This window comes from Eubalaena glacialis, chromosome 16 (assembly GCF_028564815.1).
Source record: "Eubalaena glacialis isolate mEubGla1 chromosome 16, mEubGla1.1.hap2.+ XY, whole genome shotgun sequence".
In the NCBI taxonomy this organism is placed as follows: domain Eukaryota; kingdom Metazoa; phylum Chordata; class Mammalia; order Artiodactyla; family Balaenidae; genus Eubalaena; species Eubalaena glacialis.
Window position 1 is genome coordinate 480636 of NC_083731.1, and position 19043 is coordinate 499678.

At 51.3% G+C, this 19043-nt stretch overlaps 1 protein-coding gene across 4 annotated transcripts in view; it reads right to left on the bottom strand.

Annotated features, from left to right (window-relative positions):
- Positions 1-232: 232 nt before the first annotated feature.
- Positions 233-19043, bottom strand: part of TMCO3 (transmembrane and coiled-coil domains 3) — a 31286-nt gene continuing 12475 nt past the window's right edge. For 2 of the 4 annotated variants that reach the window (XM_061170839.1, XM_061170838.1), the window contains 9 exons: positions 18095-18223; positions 14475-14567; positions 11019-11205; positions 10820-10940; positions 5278-5473; positions 2494-2644; positions 1814-1893; positions 966-1115; positions 234-781 (listed from right to left, as the gene is read on the bottom strand). In XM_061170839.1, coding sequence (XP_061026822.1) covers positions 668-781; positions 966-1115; positions 1814-1893; positions 2494-2644; positions 5278-5473; positions 10820-10940; positions 11019-11205; positions 14475-14567; positions 18095-18223 — 1221 coding nt within the window. In that variant the 3' untranslated portion in view covers positions 234-667. Of the gene's footprint in view, positions 782-965; positions 1116-1813; positions 1894-2493; positions 2645-5277; positions 5474-10819; positions 10941-11018; positions 11206-14474; positions 14568-18094; positions 18224-19043 lie in introns of all 4 variants that reach the window. The other 2 variants (XM_061170840.1, XM_061170841.1) reach the window with 2 other exon arrangements.

Sequence of the window (19043 nt, forward strand, 5' to 3'; positions counted from 1 at the left end):
TTCAGGGGAAGCGTGGAGTCTTAACCACTGGACCGTCAGGGAAGCTCCCCCCCTCTTTTTTTTGCATCTTAATTTTAAAAACTGACAAAGATTAGTTCAACACAAAAATCTAACTAAAAAAACAGGTTTTCAATAAATTTCAATTAATTATACTGATCATAAATGATTTTTATTAAGGAATGCATATTCTTGTGATTCAAAACCAAATATTTTAAAAGAATAATTTACCTGATAAAAACTGACATGAAAGTGTTGTTTAAAATTGTAATAAAAAGCAAAAGACATTTAGAAGAACTTATCTCATTTTAGAAAACATAGACTTTAAGGATTAAAAGTAACTTTCCAAACACATTGTGAGAATTAAAAGCTCACGTCACAGAAACGTTTAATAACAAATATTGACCAACGGCTTACAAGTTGTACAATAAATAAAAAAGCCTCCTAGTTTTTTTCTTCACCAAAAAAACATGAACTGATGAAATAACAATAGAAAGTTAACATCAATTTCTGAAGAAAAGGCACATCCAGGCAAAAGAGTCAAGGCGATTTGTAAAACGCAGAGTTACATGTAGACGGCGCATAATCACTGCACGCAGAGGCGAGCTCCGGGAGACTCTGAGGTCCGGGAATGCGGTGACAGCTCCGGCCGGTCGCCTGGCCATGGTCCTCAGAGGCTGGACCTTCTCTCGGGCCGGGGCGCACACCTGGCGACGGCCGCTCGCCAAAGCAGCGGGGCCAGGAGGAGGCTGAGCGTGGTCACACTCAGGATGAGGAGGTACACCTGCCGGGGGCGGGGCATCAGCGCGGCCGGGGGCGTGTCTCCGCATCGCGGTGTGCGAGCCTCTGGTGCCCGGCCTGGAGGAGGGCGCCCCCTTCCCCAAGAGGCCCCGGGGACTGGGGTGCCCCCCCCACCCCAGCCCTACTCCCCCTAACAACCCCGCTCCGCCAGCCGGGCAGAGACTCACCTCCCGAGAGATGACACGCGCTCTGCGCGCCCGGCTCCCCAGGACCAGAGAGAACTCGCTGACCTGGGCCAGCCCCGCGGCCACGATCCACTTGACGTACTGGCTGGTCTTGGGCAGCAGCAGAGACAGGACCAGGGCTGCTAGGACGAACTGCCAGAGCGGCAGGTCACGCTCGGCCACGCTGGGCCCGGAGCACCGCCCGCAGGAAGCAGGGCGGGTCCCGGGGGGGCCGCCCCGACACCGCGCAGGAGGACGCACGGAGACCCCTCCCACCCCCGGGAAAACCAAGGCCCTCCCGCCAAGCGAATATCGTGCAGCGTTCAGAATGGAAACTTTGTTTTTAACAAAATGTAAAGAAAGCGCAGAGGAAAGCAGACTGCAGCGGGCAGTGCCGTTCAGCCATCATCGGGGCCCCGCTCCTTCTCCTCTGCAAAGCCAGCGGCCACCGCCCAGGCCACTTCCACTCCCAGAATCCCACGCTGACATGGGCACCTCAACAATTTGTAGTCACAGAGATCAGACAAGTGGAAAGTGGCAAAATAGTTCTCAGTGGCCGTTTAAATGTACGTTTGCGTCACCAGAGCCGGGTTGGCGGTTCTTTAGACTCACTTAGAAGTCAAATTACAGAGCAAGGGTGTCACTGGAGGATCCAGAGAGCGGTTTCTCCAGTCCCAGCTTCTGAAACCCCCATTTTCAACACAAACTCTGAGACAAAGGACCATCCCAATCCAAGAAGCCCCGGCTGCCCGGGCTGCACTGGGCGGGGGGTACACACAGGCAGGAAGCGAGGCGCGTGGTGTGACAGGTGAAACCAAAGGCAGCGTGGACTTCGCAAGCAGGGGCCCTACCTTCATGACCACCACCGAGAGCGTGAGGACCAGCAGGACGGTAAGCTCGTACAGCACGAAGGTGGGGAACACGTGAAGGCCTGTGGGACGGGGACGGCGATCGTCCGGGTGGGGCGGCCAGCCTCCCTGCCACCCCTACATCCCCAGGCTCCTCCGCCAGGACAGGAACAGGCAGGGTGCCTCCCACCCACTCCACCCCGAGAGCCCGAGCAGAGGGCCGGGCGACTCAGTGCTCCCCGCCCTGTTTCCACGGGCTTCAGAACCTGCCTCTCGAGGCACCCAGAGGCTCTGGGGCTCTTGGATCCACCGAGCAGTGCAGGGTGTGAGCGAGAGGTCAGGTGGCCACGCTGTGACCACGAGCGGGACTGCCCCCCTCCACGGGGACATTCCCAGGGCAGCAGCCTCGACACACCAGTTTGATTTTTTGTATTAAAATTAGAATTTCTTCCTGCACTTGATGTGGACGTGCTGAAGTGGACCTGCCACCCTGCCGAGCGGTGGACCTTCAGGACCACCAGTCAGGAGCCCCCGTCCCGCAGCTCAAACCTTCCCTCCTTCTAAGGGAGAGTCCCTCAGACCCTAGTCGCCATGGGAACTGTTTTCGCGGCACAAGCTAAGTAGAAACCCGTGTGAGCAGATGAGACCCAGTGGGAGTGTCACCCCTGGAGGAGGAGGGTCACCTATGGATGCAAAGAACACGATGGCCAGGAAGTCGCGGACGGGCTCCACGTAGGACATGACCTCCTCAGCAACCACGTGACCCTGGGAGGACACCAGGGCTCCGGCCAGGAAGCAGCCCAGCTCCATGGACACGTCCAGGAGCTCGGTGACCTGAGGGGAGGAGGACACAGGTCACGCCGGGTGCACCCGCCAGCCTCTCTGCTGAGGACACACGAGAGGGCCTCTCGGACGTGGCGGGATGTCCCCATAAAACCGCGACAAGCCAGCTTCCCTGCCCCTGCCCAGGCCCCTGCAGTGTCCTAGGAGAACCCCGCAGAAGGCACGGCAGTGGACGTCAGCTCATTGACCACGAGCGAGAGGAAACGGTCATAAAACAGTTGCAACCATCGTTCGTGTAGACTGCTGTGGACGTTTTGAGTGAGACTATTTTCCAAGATCTAAGCATTTGTGACACACTTTCTTTACCCTGAATCAATTAACAGCCCGACTCCCCTGGCTTTAAAAACGTGGCGCACAAAACTATTCCCCGCCCACGCCCCCCCCACCCCCCCACCCCCCCCCGGCGCCTAGAGGAAGGAAGCGGACACGGCGTTTAACTCGGGGAGGTAAATCCAGTGACGAGAGGAGCACAGACAGACGGACGACGCTCCAGGAGCCCCGCTGACGACCGTGTCGGAGCCCCTCAGACGCCTGGGAGCAGATCCGACACAGCGCTCGCTGCCGCCACACACACACGACACACGCCGGGCAGCGCGGACACGGACGCGGGGAGCCAAGGGCGCCTAGCGTTACGGGAACAGTCACAGAACCCCCTGTGCGTGGAAGCTGACCAGCCGAACCCATCCCCGTGACCCAGGAGACCACGACCAGACAGCCTGCGGAGAGGAGGCCGGGCTGGCCGCCCGCCCGCCTGGGGACAGCAGGGCGTCTGGGCCACCCATGCTCGGCCACTCGGCTTCTGTGCTGTGACCTTCGACTTCGACGTCACGGGGGTGAGGAGACGCTCATGGAGAACAGGTCCTGACCACGGCCATCCACGCCGCGCTAGCTCGCCTCCCATGGATGCAGGTCTCAGTGAGAAGAGAAAGCAGTGCGTTTCCAGAGGACAACGCAGAGCGTCTCCGTGACCTGGGGCCGGAAAGCATGTGTCACGCGGGATCCTGAAGTGCTGCCCCTGAAGAATGATCGCGGCCCTACACTAAAATTAGGAACTTCCGTTCAGAAAAACGTCGTCAAGAGAGTGAAAGGCAAGCCCCAAACTGGAAGACATTAGCAAAACTGTATCTGACAAGGAATATTACTCAGCCGTGGAAAGGAATGAAGCACTGACACGGGCTACAGCTTGGGATCAGCCTCTGAAACGTGCTGGTCGGGGAGAAGGGCACGGCCACCTGGGGAAACCAGCCGCGGTCACGCAGGCCCACACGGCCCGGGCCTAGATCCGCACGTGCAGCCTCACTTCCACGGCCCGGAATGTCTAAGCACAGACGGGGCGAGTGAGCGGAGGCCTGGGGCGCTAGGCGCCTTCCCCGCAGCGGGTGCTCAGGAGACACGGCCGCAGAGCGAGGCTGCTTCGGCTCAAGGGCCGCTGGGTGGCAGCACGGAGCGCCGGGTCGGAGCGCTCTGCTGCGTGTCATTCCAGAGGGGACACTCCAGACGGCGTGGAGCCACGCGCAGAAATGAAGTCGGTCACGTACGTGAACGGCTTTGAGCAAAAGCAAACCTTAGTCTTCTCCCAAGATTACGAGACACTAGCAGGCAACGCAACTGTGTAAGCAAGTTATTTTCCTCAGTTTCCTTTATAGGATTAAACTTTTCTCTTGAGCTAACTGTCGGCTCACGTGCAGTTCTACGCAGTCATCCAGAGACCCCGGTACCTTCCCCCGGGCCCCCCAATGGCAGCATCTTCCCAGGTCACAGCACGAGGCCACAGCACGAGTCCTGTGGATGTGACACCGTGGGGCCACGTGGGCCGCCCGTGGCCTCCGGGGTCCTCCCGCCCCCCTCCCTCCTCAGCACCCGGCCAGCGGCCTTCCCCCATCTCTGATCTGTCTTCACGAACTGCACGGAAGTGGAGTGACACAGCTCCTGACCTTGGGGACTGGCTTTTCGAGTCAGCACAGCTCTCCGGCGACTCACGGACCCGCGGTTCAAAGCTGCGTGGCCGCCCTGGCGTGGAGGGCCGTGGCTGGCTGAACTACGCGCCTGAGGAAGGCCATCTGGGCGGTCTGGGCCGATGGGAGCACAGCTGTTGTCACACTCACGTGTCAGTTTCCGCGTGAACACGGGTCTTCACTGCTCCGGCGCACGTCGAGGGGCGCATCTCTTACATGCAGGTGATGCCCCCAGATCTGGGACTGTTTATGGGGTCTCCGGCCCCTCCCCTGCTCTCCCATGAGAAGCCTGTCCCTTAACTGGGATGGCCGCCTCCAAAACAAGCCTCTATGGTGAGCTTTTCACGTTACAGCGAAAGAAGTTATGCTGCTGACTAGCTTGTTCTCATCAAACAGAACGAAAAGTCATTTTAAACTGTGATTCTTGCTTCGGATGCAAAGCATCTAAGACAGACTCGCACGGTTTCACACTCACAAACACCGTCCCAGCAGAGAGCCTAGAGCGCGGGCATAAGTGCCAGGCAGCACGACTGTGCACGGATAAAAACACCAACAAGTGTCTTGCGTACGCCAACTGTTAGTAAAATGAAAGACAAAGGACCGATCACAAGCTCTCGGTGAACAGAGGATAAATCAGACGATGTACGTGGCGGGCATTTGGGGCCTTACCGTCAGCATGAGGAAGATGAAAGCGGAGATTCCCAGGATGAGGATCTCCTTGTTCCCCTTGCTCTCCGCGTGCAGCTTCCGGCAGTACGGTCCCACAAGGTAGGTCCTCACGACAAGACAGAAGAGGAGAACCGCAGCAAGCGAGAAGAGGACCTGCCCGACCAGGCCCAGGACCCGCAGGATCTCCATGGCGACGCTGGGAAAGAGAGGGAGACGCCTGATTCTCCTCAGAATACGCTAAAGTCCAATGAAATGACCTTTCATTCCTTTTTTTTTTCTTTTTTAACATCTTTATTGGAGTATAATTGCTTTACAATGGTGTGTTAGTTTCTGCTTTATAACAAAGTGAATCAGTTATACATAAACATGTGTTCCCATATCTCTTCCCTCTTGCGTCTCCCTACCTCCCACCCTCCCTATCCCACCCCTCTAGGTGGTCACAAAGCACCGAGCTGATCTCCCTGTGCTATGCGGCTGCTTCCCACTAGCTAGCTATTTTACATTTTGGTAGTTTCATTCCTTTTTAACATTACAAAATAAATGACCCAAATCGCAGACATTTTCATTTCTAAATGTTAGAATAAAATCCATCAAACATTAACCTCAGAAATTAAGTTACTTGAATCGAATATAGAAGCTGAATTGTGTTGCAATTAATACTTTGGAGTAAGTACATTTTATAGGATGTAATGACTCGTGACTGACAGCTTATGTGTCTCCATTGATGACAGATGATAAAAGTCCTCACTAGGAATTAACCCCCATTTGAAATTCTTCGTAAGGCAACAGTCACTCTGTAACACGACACTGCAGGCTCCCCACCAAAGCATGACTGGGGGATACCAGCGACTTTCAGAAAAGCCTTCCCTTATCCCAAGCCAGAACTCTGAATTTTCTGTTATTTAGTCATGGAGAAAAGGGTTCTGCATGAAGCCCTTTTTAGAATATGCTATTCAGATCTCAATATATTCTTAAGATCTCAACCTCATGACTTTCACAAGAAGGGCACTATTGTGTATCTGTCGTGTTTATGGTAACATACATATTTTTTAACCCCAGTTCCCCATCACATTTAGGAAACCGTTCAGTCCAAAATTCTGGCTTAAAAGTTCTTGATGGAAGAATACAAATCAGGTTGCTAAGAGAGGATTCACCCCTGCAGCCAGGCCTAGACCAGCAGCCCAGACACGTCCCAAGGTGTGTGTGATGCCTTAGGGCATCACAGCAGAGTCTCTGTGAACATCCACGTCTGCTAAGGCTCAGGATGACAGCCCAGGGGAGAAGGCGGGGTCTGTGGCCTCGGCAGGAAGAGAAACCTGCTCGAAGTCCCAGCCAGGCCCCCAGAGCCCAGCAGCTGACGCCGAACTCCTCACCCACCCCACGCGGCAGGGCTCCACCGCCCACGACCCGGACCCGGGCCTCAGGGCCAGCACCAGGCGCCCCTTCCCCAGCTGCCCTCTTCCCCCTGTACCCCAGTGACCCCTGACTCATCCCATTCAGTTGGCTGCAGAGGCCAAAGCAACACGTGGGGATGTGGTCTGATGCCCGTGACCCGAGGGCCGGGGCCATGTCTCCTGGGCTGGACCCGGGAATGGGTCGTCCAGGCTCAGCCGCACTGGGGGCAGCCTGTGGGTGAGCTCGTGTGCCGTCCATGTCCACCCTTGACAGACAGCCCCGCCCAACAGGGAGAGGCACCCCCGGACTTCCTTCCGTGGGGGGCAGGGGGCAGGGGGCAGGGTGTTCTCCCACCCGCTTGTGGCTGAGTTAGCTGCTCTCAGCGCTCACCTATATGTTAACTGCGTTAATCTCATTTTTCTCATTGATTTGTAGATCTTCATGAAATGAGAAACTTAACCCTCTGTCTTAAAATCAACTACACTTCGATTTTAAACAATAAGACAGAACGTGTACACACATCTCTTTCCCATTTGTCTTTGGCCTGCTTACCTAATGTGTTCCTGTACATGTATGTGCATGTATACATGTGTGCACACATGTATGTGTGTATATGCATGTGTGCAGGTCTGTGTGTGTGTGTATCCATGCATGTGCGTGGGTGGATATGCGTTTGTGTGTACATGGACATGTGCGTGTATTTAAACATTTAAAGTATGAAACTTTAGTGACACTGATCACATTTCTTGTCCTTTATGGCTTCTGGAATTTGTGTTCTGCTTGAACATCTTCAATATTTAGTAATACATTCATCCATACTTTCTTCTAGAACTTTCATGGTTTTGCAAGATTTTAATGCTAATAATTGGAATTACTTTATTTTTTTTTATCGTAGTCCCTGTGTTCTGTTCTTTACCTGTGAACTATTTGGAGGGAAGAAGATAATTCTTTCCTTTAGGAAGGATCAAGATTAATTCTGAATAAAGCTGAATTAAGAGGCAAAGCTTATATTAACATTACTATTGATTTTATTTAATATTTTTTACTATAAATTTTCCCTGGTTATCAAAATTGGAAAAGAGGTCTTCCCAAGTTACACAGAAAAGTAAATAAACAGTAAAATTACCGTAATCTATTCCTCTACTAGTAGAAAAATCCTTAACACTTCGTAATACACATTTCTAGCCTCCATCTTCTCCTTTATGTAGTTAAAATAATATTGTATGTAATTTTTAACAGCTTTATTGATACATGTCTCATTTCACACAATTCACCCGTTTAAAGTATACAATTCAATGGCTTCTAGTCACAAAGTTGTGCCACCACCACAGTTTCAGAACGTATTTCATCCCCCAGAGAAACCCTGCGCCCCTTACACTCACTCCCCAAGCCCAGCCCCCGGCACCACCAACCTGCTGTCTCCGTGGATCTGCCTGTCCTGGACGTTTCATACACACAGAATCGTTTGTGGGAACCAGGGTGTGGCCTTTGGCGTCTGTCCTCAGGGCTCATCCGCGCTGTAGTGTGTGTCAGCGCGTCGTTCCTTTTTATGGCTGAGTAACATTTCACTGTATGTTTTATTTACCTGTCCATTAGCTAATGGATATTTGAGTCGTTTCCACGTCTTAGCTATTATGACTAATGCTGCCATGAACATTCACGCACAAGTTTTTTTTACTGTGGTAAAATATTCGTAACATAAAATTTACCACCTTCCCCATTAGTGTGTAACTCATGGCACGAGGGGCATTCACGTGGCTGTGCCGCCTTCGCCCCCCAAAGGTGACACCTGTGGACAGGTGTTCCCATTCCTGTGGGGCACACACCCTGGAGCAGAAGAGCTGAGTCACATGGCAGCTCCATGTTTCTCCTTCTGAGAAATACTATATGTGGTCTTGACTCTTTTTTACAACCTAACACAATGCAGGGCAGTTTTCCACGTCATTAAAATTCTCGGTAAACATGGCGTCTCATGACAAAACGGGAATGAAATCAACAGGACCAGTACCAGTACTGGATGAATTTTTAAATTAGGAAGATAAAAAGAAAAGCTTTCCAAGTCTTCTGCCTGAGCCGTACCTGTCTACCTGGCAGGGGGCCTGGTTCCCAGGGGATACCCGTAGTTCCCAGGGGGCCCGGACACTCTTGGCCGCGGTTCGGATTCTGCCTGGGAAAGGGGGTTCCCGCCTCTCCCGGGAACAACTTACTGCACATCCCAAACAGAACTCAAACGACTTTCAGCTAAAGTTACAAATCCTTTTTCTGTCTAAATTTTTGTTCAGTTACTTACCCTGAAAATCTGTAGCCGGAAGGACTAATGCGACAAAGGGTCACTTTTCTGACAGTTAAAGAACTTTGGATCAAAGAAAAATGGCAGACAAAGGGCCTTCCTGACAAACGGCCTTTAACAGCTGCACATACGAGGGGCGTGTTAGGTGCCTTACGAGTCTCTCCTGTTGACAGCCAGCACACGGTCCAGGTTCCACCTTGTTCCCATCCTACAGGTGAGAACACAGCCTGCAGGGCTGGCAAATGGAGAGCTGGGGCTCCAGGGTGGCCGCACACCAGGGCCGGCGCCTTCACCTCTGGGAATCTCAGTTAAAAACCATTCCCTCCTTCTACTTTCCCCACCAGGCTGAGCTTCCTGAGAGCGGAGAAAAGATCTTGATCACTTTGGATTGCTGAAACTTAATACAATATCTGGCAAAAGGCAAATACTAAAAATACAAAACGCTTCCACCCCGCCGGTCAGCAATGAGGCAGGCTGTCCACGCCCCCCCGGGCGGGGCCCAGCAGGAAGATGAACACACACCCACCCACCCTCAACCATGCCTCAACATGGGGCTGCTGGCTTTAAAAAATGATTAAAGGATCCAGAGACTCATATTATCAGATACAAAATGTCCAGGATACGATTGGAAATCACTCAGCACACCAAGAATCAGGAAAACCACAACTTGAATGAGACTCCAACATCAAGACCGGTCATCAGAATTATCTGACAAAGATTTTAAAGCAGCCATCATAAAAATGATTCAGTAGCACTTAAAATATTCTCTTGAAACAAATGGAAAAAATAGAAAATCTCAGCAAGAAACAGAAGTTATAAAAAGAAGAATCAAATGGAAATTATACAACTAAACAATATAATAAGCGGAGCAAAAATCTTGCTGGATGGGCTGAATAGTAGAGAGATGACAGAGGATGGCGACCAGTGGACGTGAGGACAAACGGACAGAATTTACCCAGTCTGAACAGACCGAAAAAGAAGCGTCTCAGAGACCCGTGGGACAACAGAAGAGCCACGTTTGCATCACTGGGGTCCCAGGAGGAGGGGGCAAGCGGGACTGAAAAAGAAAACACCTGAGGAAACAATGGCCGAAATTCCTAAACTAGGCAAGAGACATAAAGCTACAGCTTCAAGAAGATGAACGAACACCATACAGAACAAACCCAAAGGTGTCACGGGCCGAAGGTGTGTGTACCCCCAGAGTCATCTGGAGGTGGGGCCGGTGCTGGGACTAATGGCCTCTATAAGAGAGACCGGAGGGCTTTGCAGCTTCTCCACCTCCCCTACCGTGGAGACACATGAGAAGACAGCTGCCTGAGAGGGCACCAGCACCCTGATCTCCGGCGCCCAGACCCCGGGACTAAACGTCTGCTGTGTAAGCTGCCGCATCTGGGGTGTCTGCTGCAGAGCCCGAACTAAGACACCAAGACACAGCGTAATTAAATTTCTGAAAACGAAAGGCAAAGTCCTGAAAGCAGCCAGAGAGGAGCCATGCGTTACTTGTGGAGAAACACAGATCTGAATGACAGCCAGTTTCTCAATGAAGCCATCGGAGGCCAGGGAGAAGCAGCACAGCATTGCCAGGCACTGGAAGAAAGAAACGTCTGCTGCAGACCAACGCCCGGTGGCCACGTCCTCCAGGGGGAAGGGAGATAAGGCCCTCAGATGAGGAAACCGAGAGAACCTGTGGCTGGCAGCAGACTAACCATGAAAGAATGACCAGAGCCCTCCAACAGAAAGGAAACAGAGCAGAAGAAGCCTTGTGCTTGAGAAGGAAAGGAAGGTCAGTATTTCGATAAACAAATGATCTGAAGCCAGAAAAACAGACCGTGAACCGAAGGACGGCAGCAACCCTACCTGGCGTGTGTGCCGGCTCCCGCCTGGATGAGCGCGGGCAGGACGGCGACGAACAGTCCCAGCTGCACGTCCTGCGCCACCAGCATCCCCAGCAGCACCGCGCCGTGGTCAATGTCGCCTGCTTGGGGAAAAGTCACTAAGAGCGTGTGGACTCGAGTCGGTTAACCTCAGCACACGCTCAGAACACGCGGCCACCTACCTTCCTTGTCACTGCGGGTGCTGCCCACAAGGAACTTGGACACCAGGGGTGTGCTCGACAAGGACAGGCAGGTGGAGATAAAGACGCTCTGGGTGGGTCTGATCTGTAGAAGGTGGCCCCAGACCAGGCCGAAGGCCACCATGAGCAGAGTCATGTAGCAGGGCCCCTGCAGGGAGATCTTCCACACCTGGGAGAGAGCACAGGGGCGTGCACACACCTCAGTGCCCGCGGCCCCGCAGAGCGCGTGCACACCTGCCCAGGAACCGGCCGGCCCCGCAGCAAACACACCAGCGCAACACCACGAAAAGCGGGGGCGGTCACACGCGGTCACCGAGCGCTGGACGTGGTTAGGGGCGAAGCACGCCCTCCACCCTCTCCGCGTCGTGCACCGCCATCCTCAGAACGCAGCTGGAGCTGGGGACCCCCTCCGCCCCCTCTTCCAGCGGAAACGGGAACACCTGGGCGGCCCAGGTGATTCACGAATAAACGACAGACAGTCGAGGGTGCGAGCATCCTCAGGGACAAGGCCCGGGAAGGGTCTCGCAGACTCGGGCGTCTCTGAACTGTCTCTAGTCAGGCCTCTAGGAGATTCCACAGAAGACTGAGAGGGGCCTCCCAGCAACTGCTGATACTTCAAAACCCCACCAAGTAACTTCCCACCATGACAGGGTCACACGGGTACCCCGCAAGGCAGGAGAGCCACCGGTACCTCAGGCTGCGCTAAAGCTGTCAGTCATTTATCCCTGAGAAATAAAAGAAAAATAAACGTGGACTTACTAGCGTAGTTATCAATGGATATAAACTTTCTGCACGCCGAGCCCACGGGCCTGCCTACGAAGGGGCGGGATGCGCTCCTGGTGCAGGTCAAGGGTCAGGGCCGCCAGGCGGGGAGCAGCCAGGCTCGGTGGCGCTCAGGGACATCGGAGCTAGGGGACATTAGAGACCCCAGCTCGCCCCAGACCCAAAGGCACCCAATAGGGGCCGGTCCCCATCCAAGCCCCTGCCCTGACTTACGACACACACCTGCTGCCACGAGCCCTGCCTCAGGCTGCATCGCCAGGCGCAAAATCCCCAAAGCATCACAAAAACGTATCACACTGATGAGGGCAAGCAAACATCATGGTGGATGATGTTACTTTCTCATTTAACCCTGAACACCACAGTGCCGCAGAAGATAGTTATGAGACTCTGCACCCAGAGGACACCTGAATCTTCCCAACCCCTCATAGCCCAGATGAGGACACTGCCAGCTGAGATGGCTGCACCAGGGACACGGGAGGACCAGACGCTGCCCCTCCTCGCTCCTAACCTCAAGGTAGCACGGCTGCTTGCTGTGAACGTCTGTCAACTGAACGCACATGAACACCAAGGGGTCCAGGCTGTGCTTTCACAGGGCTGCCTGGGAAGACCCTCCCGCTCCCGGGAGACCCCACAGGTCCTCGCCAGGCCCCTCTGTCCCAGCCACAACACACACCTCAACGGAATTAACAGGAAGAATTTGGCCACTTCCCTTAGGACCCAGAGAAGTGGCCAGTTTTCTTTACACTTTGGATTCAGAAATTAACACATGGAGGTGATTGTGCCAGAAGGATGAAAAAGATACCAGAGTACCAGGAGAAAACCCTGAACTGACTCAGGATGCTGTATGAGGAGGAAAACTGACAGGAAGTGAGTCGTCAGTGGATGGACAAAAGGAGCTTTAATAGAAAAAAAGGGGAAGGGACTTCCCTGGTGGCGCAGTGGTTAGGAATCTGCCTGCCAGTGCAGGGGACATGGGTTCGAGCCCCGGTCCGGGAAGATCCCACACGCCGCGGAGCAACTAAGCCCGTGCGCCACAACTACTGAGCCTGCGCTCTAGAGCCCGCGAGCCACAACTACTGAGCCTGCGTGCCACAACTACTGAGCCCGCGTGCCACAACTACTGAGTCCACGCACCTAAAGCAAGTGCTCCGCAACAAGAGAAGCCACCACAATGAGAAGCCCGCGCACCGCAACAGAGTAGCCCCCGCTCACCGCAACTAGAGAAAGCCCGCGCACAGCAACGAAGACCCAACGCAGCTAAAAATAAAAATAAATAAATAAATCTATTAAAAAACAAAAAGAAAGAAGAAAAGGAGGAACTGGGGAAAGGGGTGGGCAGGGCCGGGCACAGCTGCTCCCTGACGGCAGCGCAGGCTCAGGCCGAGCTCACTTCTCTTCCTGCACGAAGCATGCTGGTGGTCAGAGAGGACTTGGAAAGCAGCATCCACGGCTGTTTGGCACATTCTTTCCTGTGCTTCTCGGCTCCTTCTGTGTCGCCACGGTCACACCATATGCTCACTTTTTTCTTCTGAAGTTCAGCATTTAACATTTTTTTCTTTGTTATTGCACATTCTTATAATACTTTTAATGGCTACATAATACTCCATCCAGCAGCTACATCACAGCTTAACCTTTAGACACTCAGGTTGCTTTGGATCTTTTATAAAAACGCTACAGTGAGGAACTGAGTACCTTTTAGGGGCTAATTTTAAAAACAAAAAACAAAACTTGGGTTTGACTCTTCCCTTTGCCTAGAAACCCAGGAGCAGAACCACAGATGAAAGGACGTGAACCTGGCAAGGCTCTTGAATCACACTGCCGGACTGCTCCCCAGAAGGGACACGAGCTGTCCCTCTCATCAACCTGGTGCAAGGGCGCCCAGTGACCACCTGCAAAGTCACTGAGACCCCTGCTGACTCGACACTAGTGTCCTAGTTAAGTTGGTGGGCGAAACGGGGCCTGGATGGAGCTGCCCTTTCCTGTAACCAGCAGCTTCCCTGTGATTCCCCACCACCCCCCAACTGCTTTCTCATCAGCTTTTTCCTCTTCTGTGACCTGTCTGTTCAAACACAAAGTAGCTTTTCATGAATTCACTTCCAACCTAACTCTGTTTCCATTCTCGAATATTCCGGCTTTCAAAGTAATCATTCTAAAAGCCAACAAATTTAGGAGGAACTGTTGCTTCCACTACTTTAACATTTATTCATACATATGGTCCTAAATACTATTAACCTTTCAGATATTTTCATCTTACAGTGACACAGCAATAATCAAAATTTGCCACTTATTTAGGAAAACGAGTTTTTCCCCAGAGTGACACACTGAACACTCCATCCCTATGATATTTCGGCCTCTACCAGCGTTGGACCCTCTTGGAGGGACTCAAAAATCAGTAAGTTTGAACACAGCACTTCTCAGACCTGGTTTGGAATTAGCCACTGAAAGCTAATTCCATTTATTCATTGAATTTTCACTCTTTTCTTTAAACATTTTATCTTCTGGAGTTTATGTTCCAAAAATAACATCAAACTACACCACCATATTCTCCTCTAAACAGACCTAATCTGCTGGGCAAGTCTCCAACGAATGTGGATGGTGATGGCAGGGCATGTTAATCTCAGTGGGGCAACGACACAAGCATACTGGTGGACTCACCTTTCTCAGCTTCTCTGGGGAAAATTCTAAGCCAACGAGGAAGAGAGTAAAGAACACGCCAAATTCTCCTAACGTCTCCACCTGCACAACTGACTGAAAAACAAGAAGGTTTTAAAACCGTAAAACTTAACGTATTTAAGGTATCACGTGTACTTCACAGAAGCATCTTGTCCTAACACACTCAGCGGGACTCCACCAAAAAGCCCAGTATTTAAAAAAAAACAAACAACGATCTGAATCTCCTCTATATCTGAGATAATCTTAACTTCCTGATGGTAGTGCCTTTTTTCCTTTCTCTTGATTAGCCAGAGGAATATTTTTATTTATTTTCTAGGAAATAGCTCATGAATTCACCTGCTTTCAAGTTCATTAATTGCCACTGTTACTTCCATTACTTCCTTCCATTAGCTTCCTTTGGGGACGGGGAGGCATTAAACCTGAGTTTAACACTTAACTAACAGGAGTGCTTTACTCTCCTTGGGTCTGGGTGAGACTGAGTGTGGGATTTTCTCCTGGATCCCATCTGGCCACTCCCCACAGGTCCTGACGTACAGTGCCCCTCATTTGCTATTTACCGTCAATGTTCCTGCACTACAGTAGACAGTGTTGTTCATACCAGTATATTTGGCACTACTTGTATTATTTACAATTGAGGTTTGCATTATGGCCACTAACTTTTTGATTTTTTCAATGTTCCCTGAACACGTGATAATAAGAGTCCAGGCCTTCGTGTGTCGGTGTGCCGGCGGGCGTGCACCTCCTCTGTCTGCTGGCTGTGAACACCACTGATTTGCCCTCTTTCTATCAGCACATTTCCTCCTTTCACTCTCAACCTTTTAGTCACTTTATTTTTATTCAATCTCGTTTGTTGTACTTTTTTCCTGACACCATCTGTAAACCTGTATCTTTTCATAGAGAAGTTTATTCCACATATATTTGTTATAAAACAACATGTTTGCTCTCACTTCTTTTATGTCTTCTGCTTTTTATGCTTCCTTACTGCTACTATTTTTCTTTCCCTTTTGAAAATTAGGCTGCAACCTGACTTCAAAGTAACATACTTAAACCTATACTTCTTGACTTAGAAAATGAAAGCCTGTTAACTCCCTACTAAGAAAAGATAAATACTGAAGTACAATTATATACAATTAGACTCTCTCCATTAACCACTCCCACTTTCAGCTAGTATGATCTTGGACTTTTATTTTGGTAATTTTATCTTGGTATTTTTGATCGTTTGTTTGGGGTTTTGTTTTTGTTTTTGTTTTTGTTTTTTGTTTTTGGCCACACCATGTGGCATGCAGATCTAGTTCCCCGACCAGGGATGGAACCTGGGCCCCCTGCATTGGGAGCACGGAGTCGTAACCACTGGACGGCCAGGGAAGTCCTGATCTTGGTATTTTTATCTACTGTAATTATATTATTTTTCCATGGTATAGGTAATTTATTAAGAAATACAATATTCATAGTAACCAGTTGGATCTATTACCTAGTTATTTAGCCTTAATTCTTTGCTTATGAGCTATCTTTGCTGTTAAGTAAAAAGGAAAAGGAAAATACATTTGTGTTTTCCAGTGTTTGCAAACGTTCTGGAAAGGGAGGGATGGGACAAGGTCAGGCAAAGACTTTTCACCTACAGCTTTTTATACTGTTTCAATCACATGAAAACTACCTATTCAAAAAGCTGAGAGAAAACCTTAATTCAAAAAGAGTCATGTACCACAATGTTCATTTCAGCACTATTTACAATAGACAGGACATGGAAGCAACCTAAGTGTCCATCGACAGATGAATGGATAAAGAAGATGTGGCACATACATACAATGGAATATTACTCAGCCATAAAAAGAAATGAAATTGAGTTATTTGTAGTGAGGTGGATGGACCTAGAGTCTGTCATACAGAGTGAAGTAAGTCAGAAAGAGAAAAACAAATACCATATGCTAACACATACATATGGAATCTAAAAAAAAAACGGTTCTGAAGAACTTAGGGGCAGGACAGGAATAAAGATGCAGACATAGAGAATGGACTTGAGGACACGGGGAAGGGGAAGCATAAGCTGGGACGAAGTGAGAGAGTGGCATGGACATATATACACTACCAAATGTAAAATAGATAGCTAGTGGGAAGCAGCCGCATAGCACAGGGAGATCAGCTCAGTGCTTTGTGACCACCTAGAGGGGTGGGATAGGGAGGGTGGGAGGGAGACGCAAGAGGGAGGGGATATGGGGATATATGTATACGTATAGCTGATTCACTTTGCTATACAGCAGAAACTAACACACCACTGTAAAGCAATTATACTCCAATAAAGACGTTAAAAAAAAAAAAGTTGAATTAAAACTTTGGTGGTCCTTGGTGGACCTTGGTGGTCCTCCTCACCAAGGTCCAGGCTTCAGCCTGCAGCATCCAGGTACTTCTCACCCGGCAACACCGTCTGCTGTGAGGATCAGTCAGTGTGAAGACCGCCTCGACCCCCCCGCATGTTGTCCAGTGGGGGGGAACCCTCAGGACCCTCCAGACCCGGTGCGGGTGGGCTAAGCCGAGGAGGGGATGAGGCTGCAGGTGGAGCCCCTGCCCCCCGCCCCTACTTCACCGACTCGCGTTCTACCCAAAGGGGAGCGTCACGGAGGGCGGGGCACGCCGCAGCCCCTTCCCACACCCTGCACTATAGGTTCCTCTGGGGTGGGACCAGGAAACCTCTACGTGGCATTCTCTTTCCCTCTGTCCACATTGCGTTTTCTTTTCGAGGACCCAGCTTGAAGCCCACAAGGCTTGGGACTCTTTCCTCACTGTCAAAAGCACCACCAACACAGGACAATGCTCCCCTCAATCTGCTCAGCAAACAGCCTTCAGCAAGAGCAGCCTCAGCACCCACGTCCTCCCGGGCCTCCAGACACCCACAGCCAGGCTGGGTCGCTGCTTACTACTTTACCAGCTTCTCAGAGTGTTAAGCATGGTTTTTGGTTTTTTGTTTTTTTAAATTTTTATTTATTTTTTCGCTGCATTGGGTCTTCGTCGCTGTGCACGGGCTTTCTCTAGTTGCGGCGAGTGGGGGCTACTCTTCGTTGCGGTGCGCAGGCTTCTCATTGCGGTGGCTTCTCTTGTTGCGGAGCACGGGCTCTAGGAGCGCGGGCTTCAGTAGATGCGGCGCGTGGGCTCAGTAGTTGTGGCTCGCGGGCTCTGGAGCGCAGGCTCAGTAGTTGTGGTGCACAGGCTTAGTTGCTCCATGGCATGTGGGATCTTCCCGGACCAGGGCTCGAACCCGTGTCCCCTGCCTTGGCAGGTGGATTCTTAACCACTGCGCCACCAGGGAAGTCCCAAGCATGTTTTAAAAATACATTTAATCCAGGATTTTTAGTTCCTTTCAGTGTCCGAATAATCCAGTCCATAATATTACTGCAACCGGAATCTTTAAAACTAATATATTTTAAAGACACGAAGAGGATCATTTTGTCTGGTCAAGCTGCTCACTCATTAATGAACAAAATGACTTTCTTACGCTTTAGAGATTCCTCAGGAAACTTTAAAAGACATCTTTGATGTGATTTATAAGAAACTGCTATCTTCATTAATTCAAGTTCAACAGACACTAAACAGTTCAATTTTGTTCTTACCTTAATACTGTTGAGTCCGGAGGGCCCCAGAAGCACGCCGCAGATGATGTAACCAAACATGGTCGGCAGTCCTATCATTGTGCAGAGCCAGCCGCATGGTAAGGACAACATCCCTATGGTGACGATGTCCTAACAGAAGGATAAACAGACAAGAAACACACACGTAAGATAACAGGCAGCAAGAGGAAGGAGAAGGTAGGGTGGGACGGTACCTGACCTCACTGAGTGGGAAGAAAGACAAGTGAGGGAGCAGAAGGCGGGTTCTGGGAGCAGGTGAGGCTCGCTCCTCAGCATCTAGCGATTACAGCGATGTGTCTGTTTCGCGCAGACCCCGTAACAGTCCTCTGAGAACTGTGAGTACGAGGCCTCCTCTCAGCGCTCGAGCCCGGGAACGCTTCCCCACTGTGTTCCCATGGCACGAAGACCATCTAACCTGCACGGTGTTAACCGATCCAGGAGAGACTCGTGGACGGTGCTAAGGCTGCTGGCCCAAGGGTGGCGAGGAACGGGGTATTCACGTGGCCTCACGCCGCCGCCCCAGAAGCTACGCTACGTACAAAGGGGAAGGGGGGCAACTGCGCAGTGGAGACCCTGCCCCTTCGCGAAGGGCACCGAAGTTGCCGTTCTCAGACTCAGCCCCTCCCAGTCCCCACCCAGGTCAAAACCAAGGAAGGCGACACGCTTGCTGTCTTTTACCTCTCGATTCGATCCAGAAGTACAGGGATCAGCCCCTCACACGGGACAAGCCCGTGGGGAGCGTTTATCTCTCTGCCCCTCGGCTGTCTGTGCTGGCAGCACCTTGAAGACTGAGTTCTTTGCCTCGGTCTCTTCTCCTGAACAGATTCCAGCGTCGGGGAGTTTAGCTGGAGACCTAGCGACTGATCTGGACCCTGCGCAGGCTGCACCCTGTCACTCACACGGGCCAAGTCCAAACGGTGATCCCGAACCA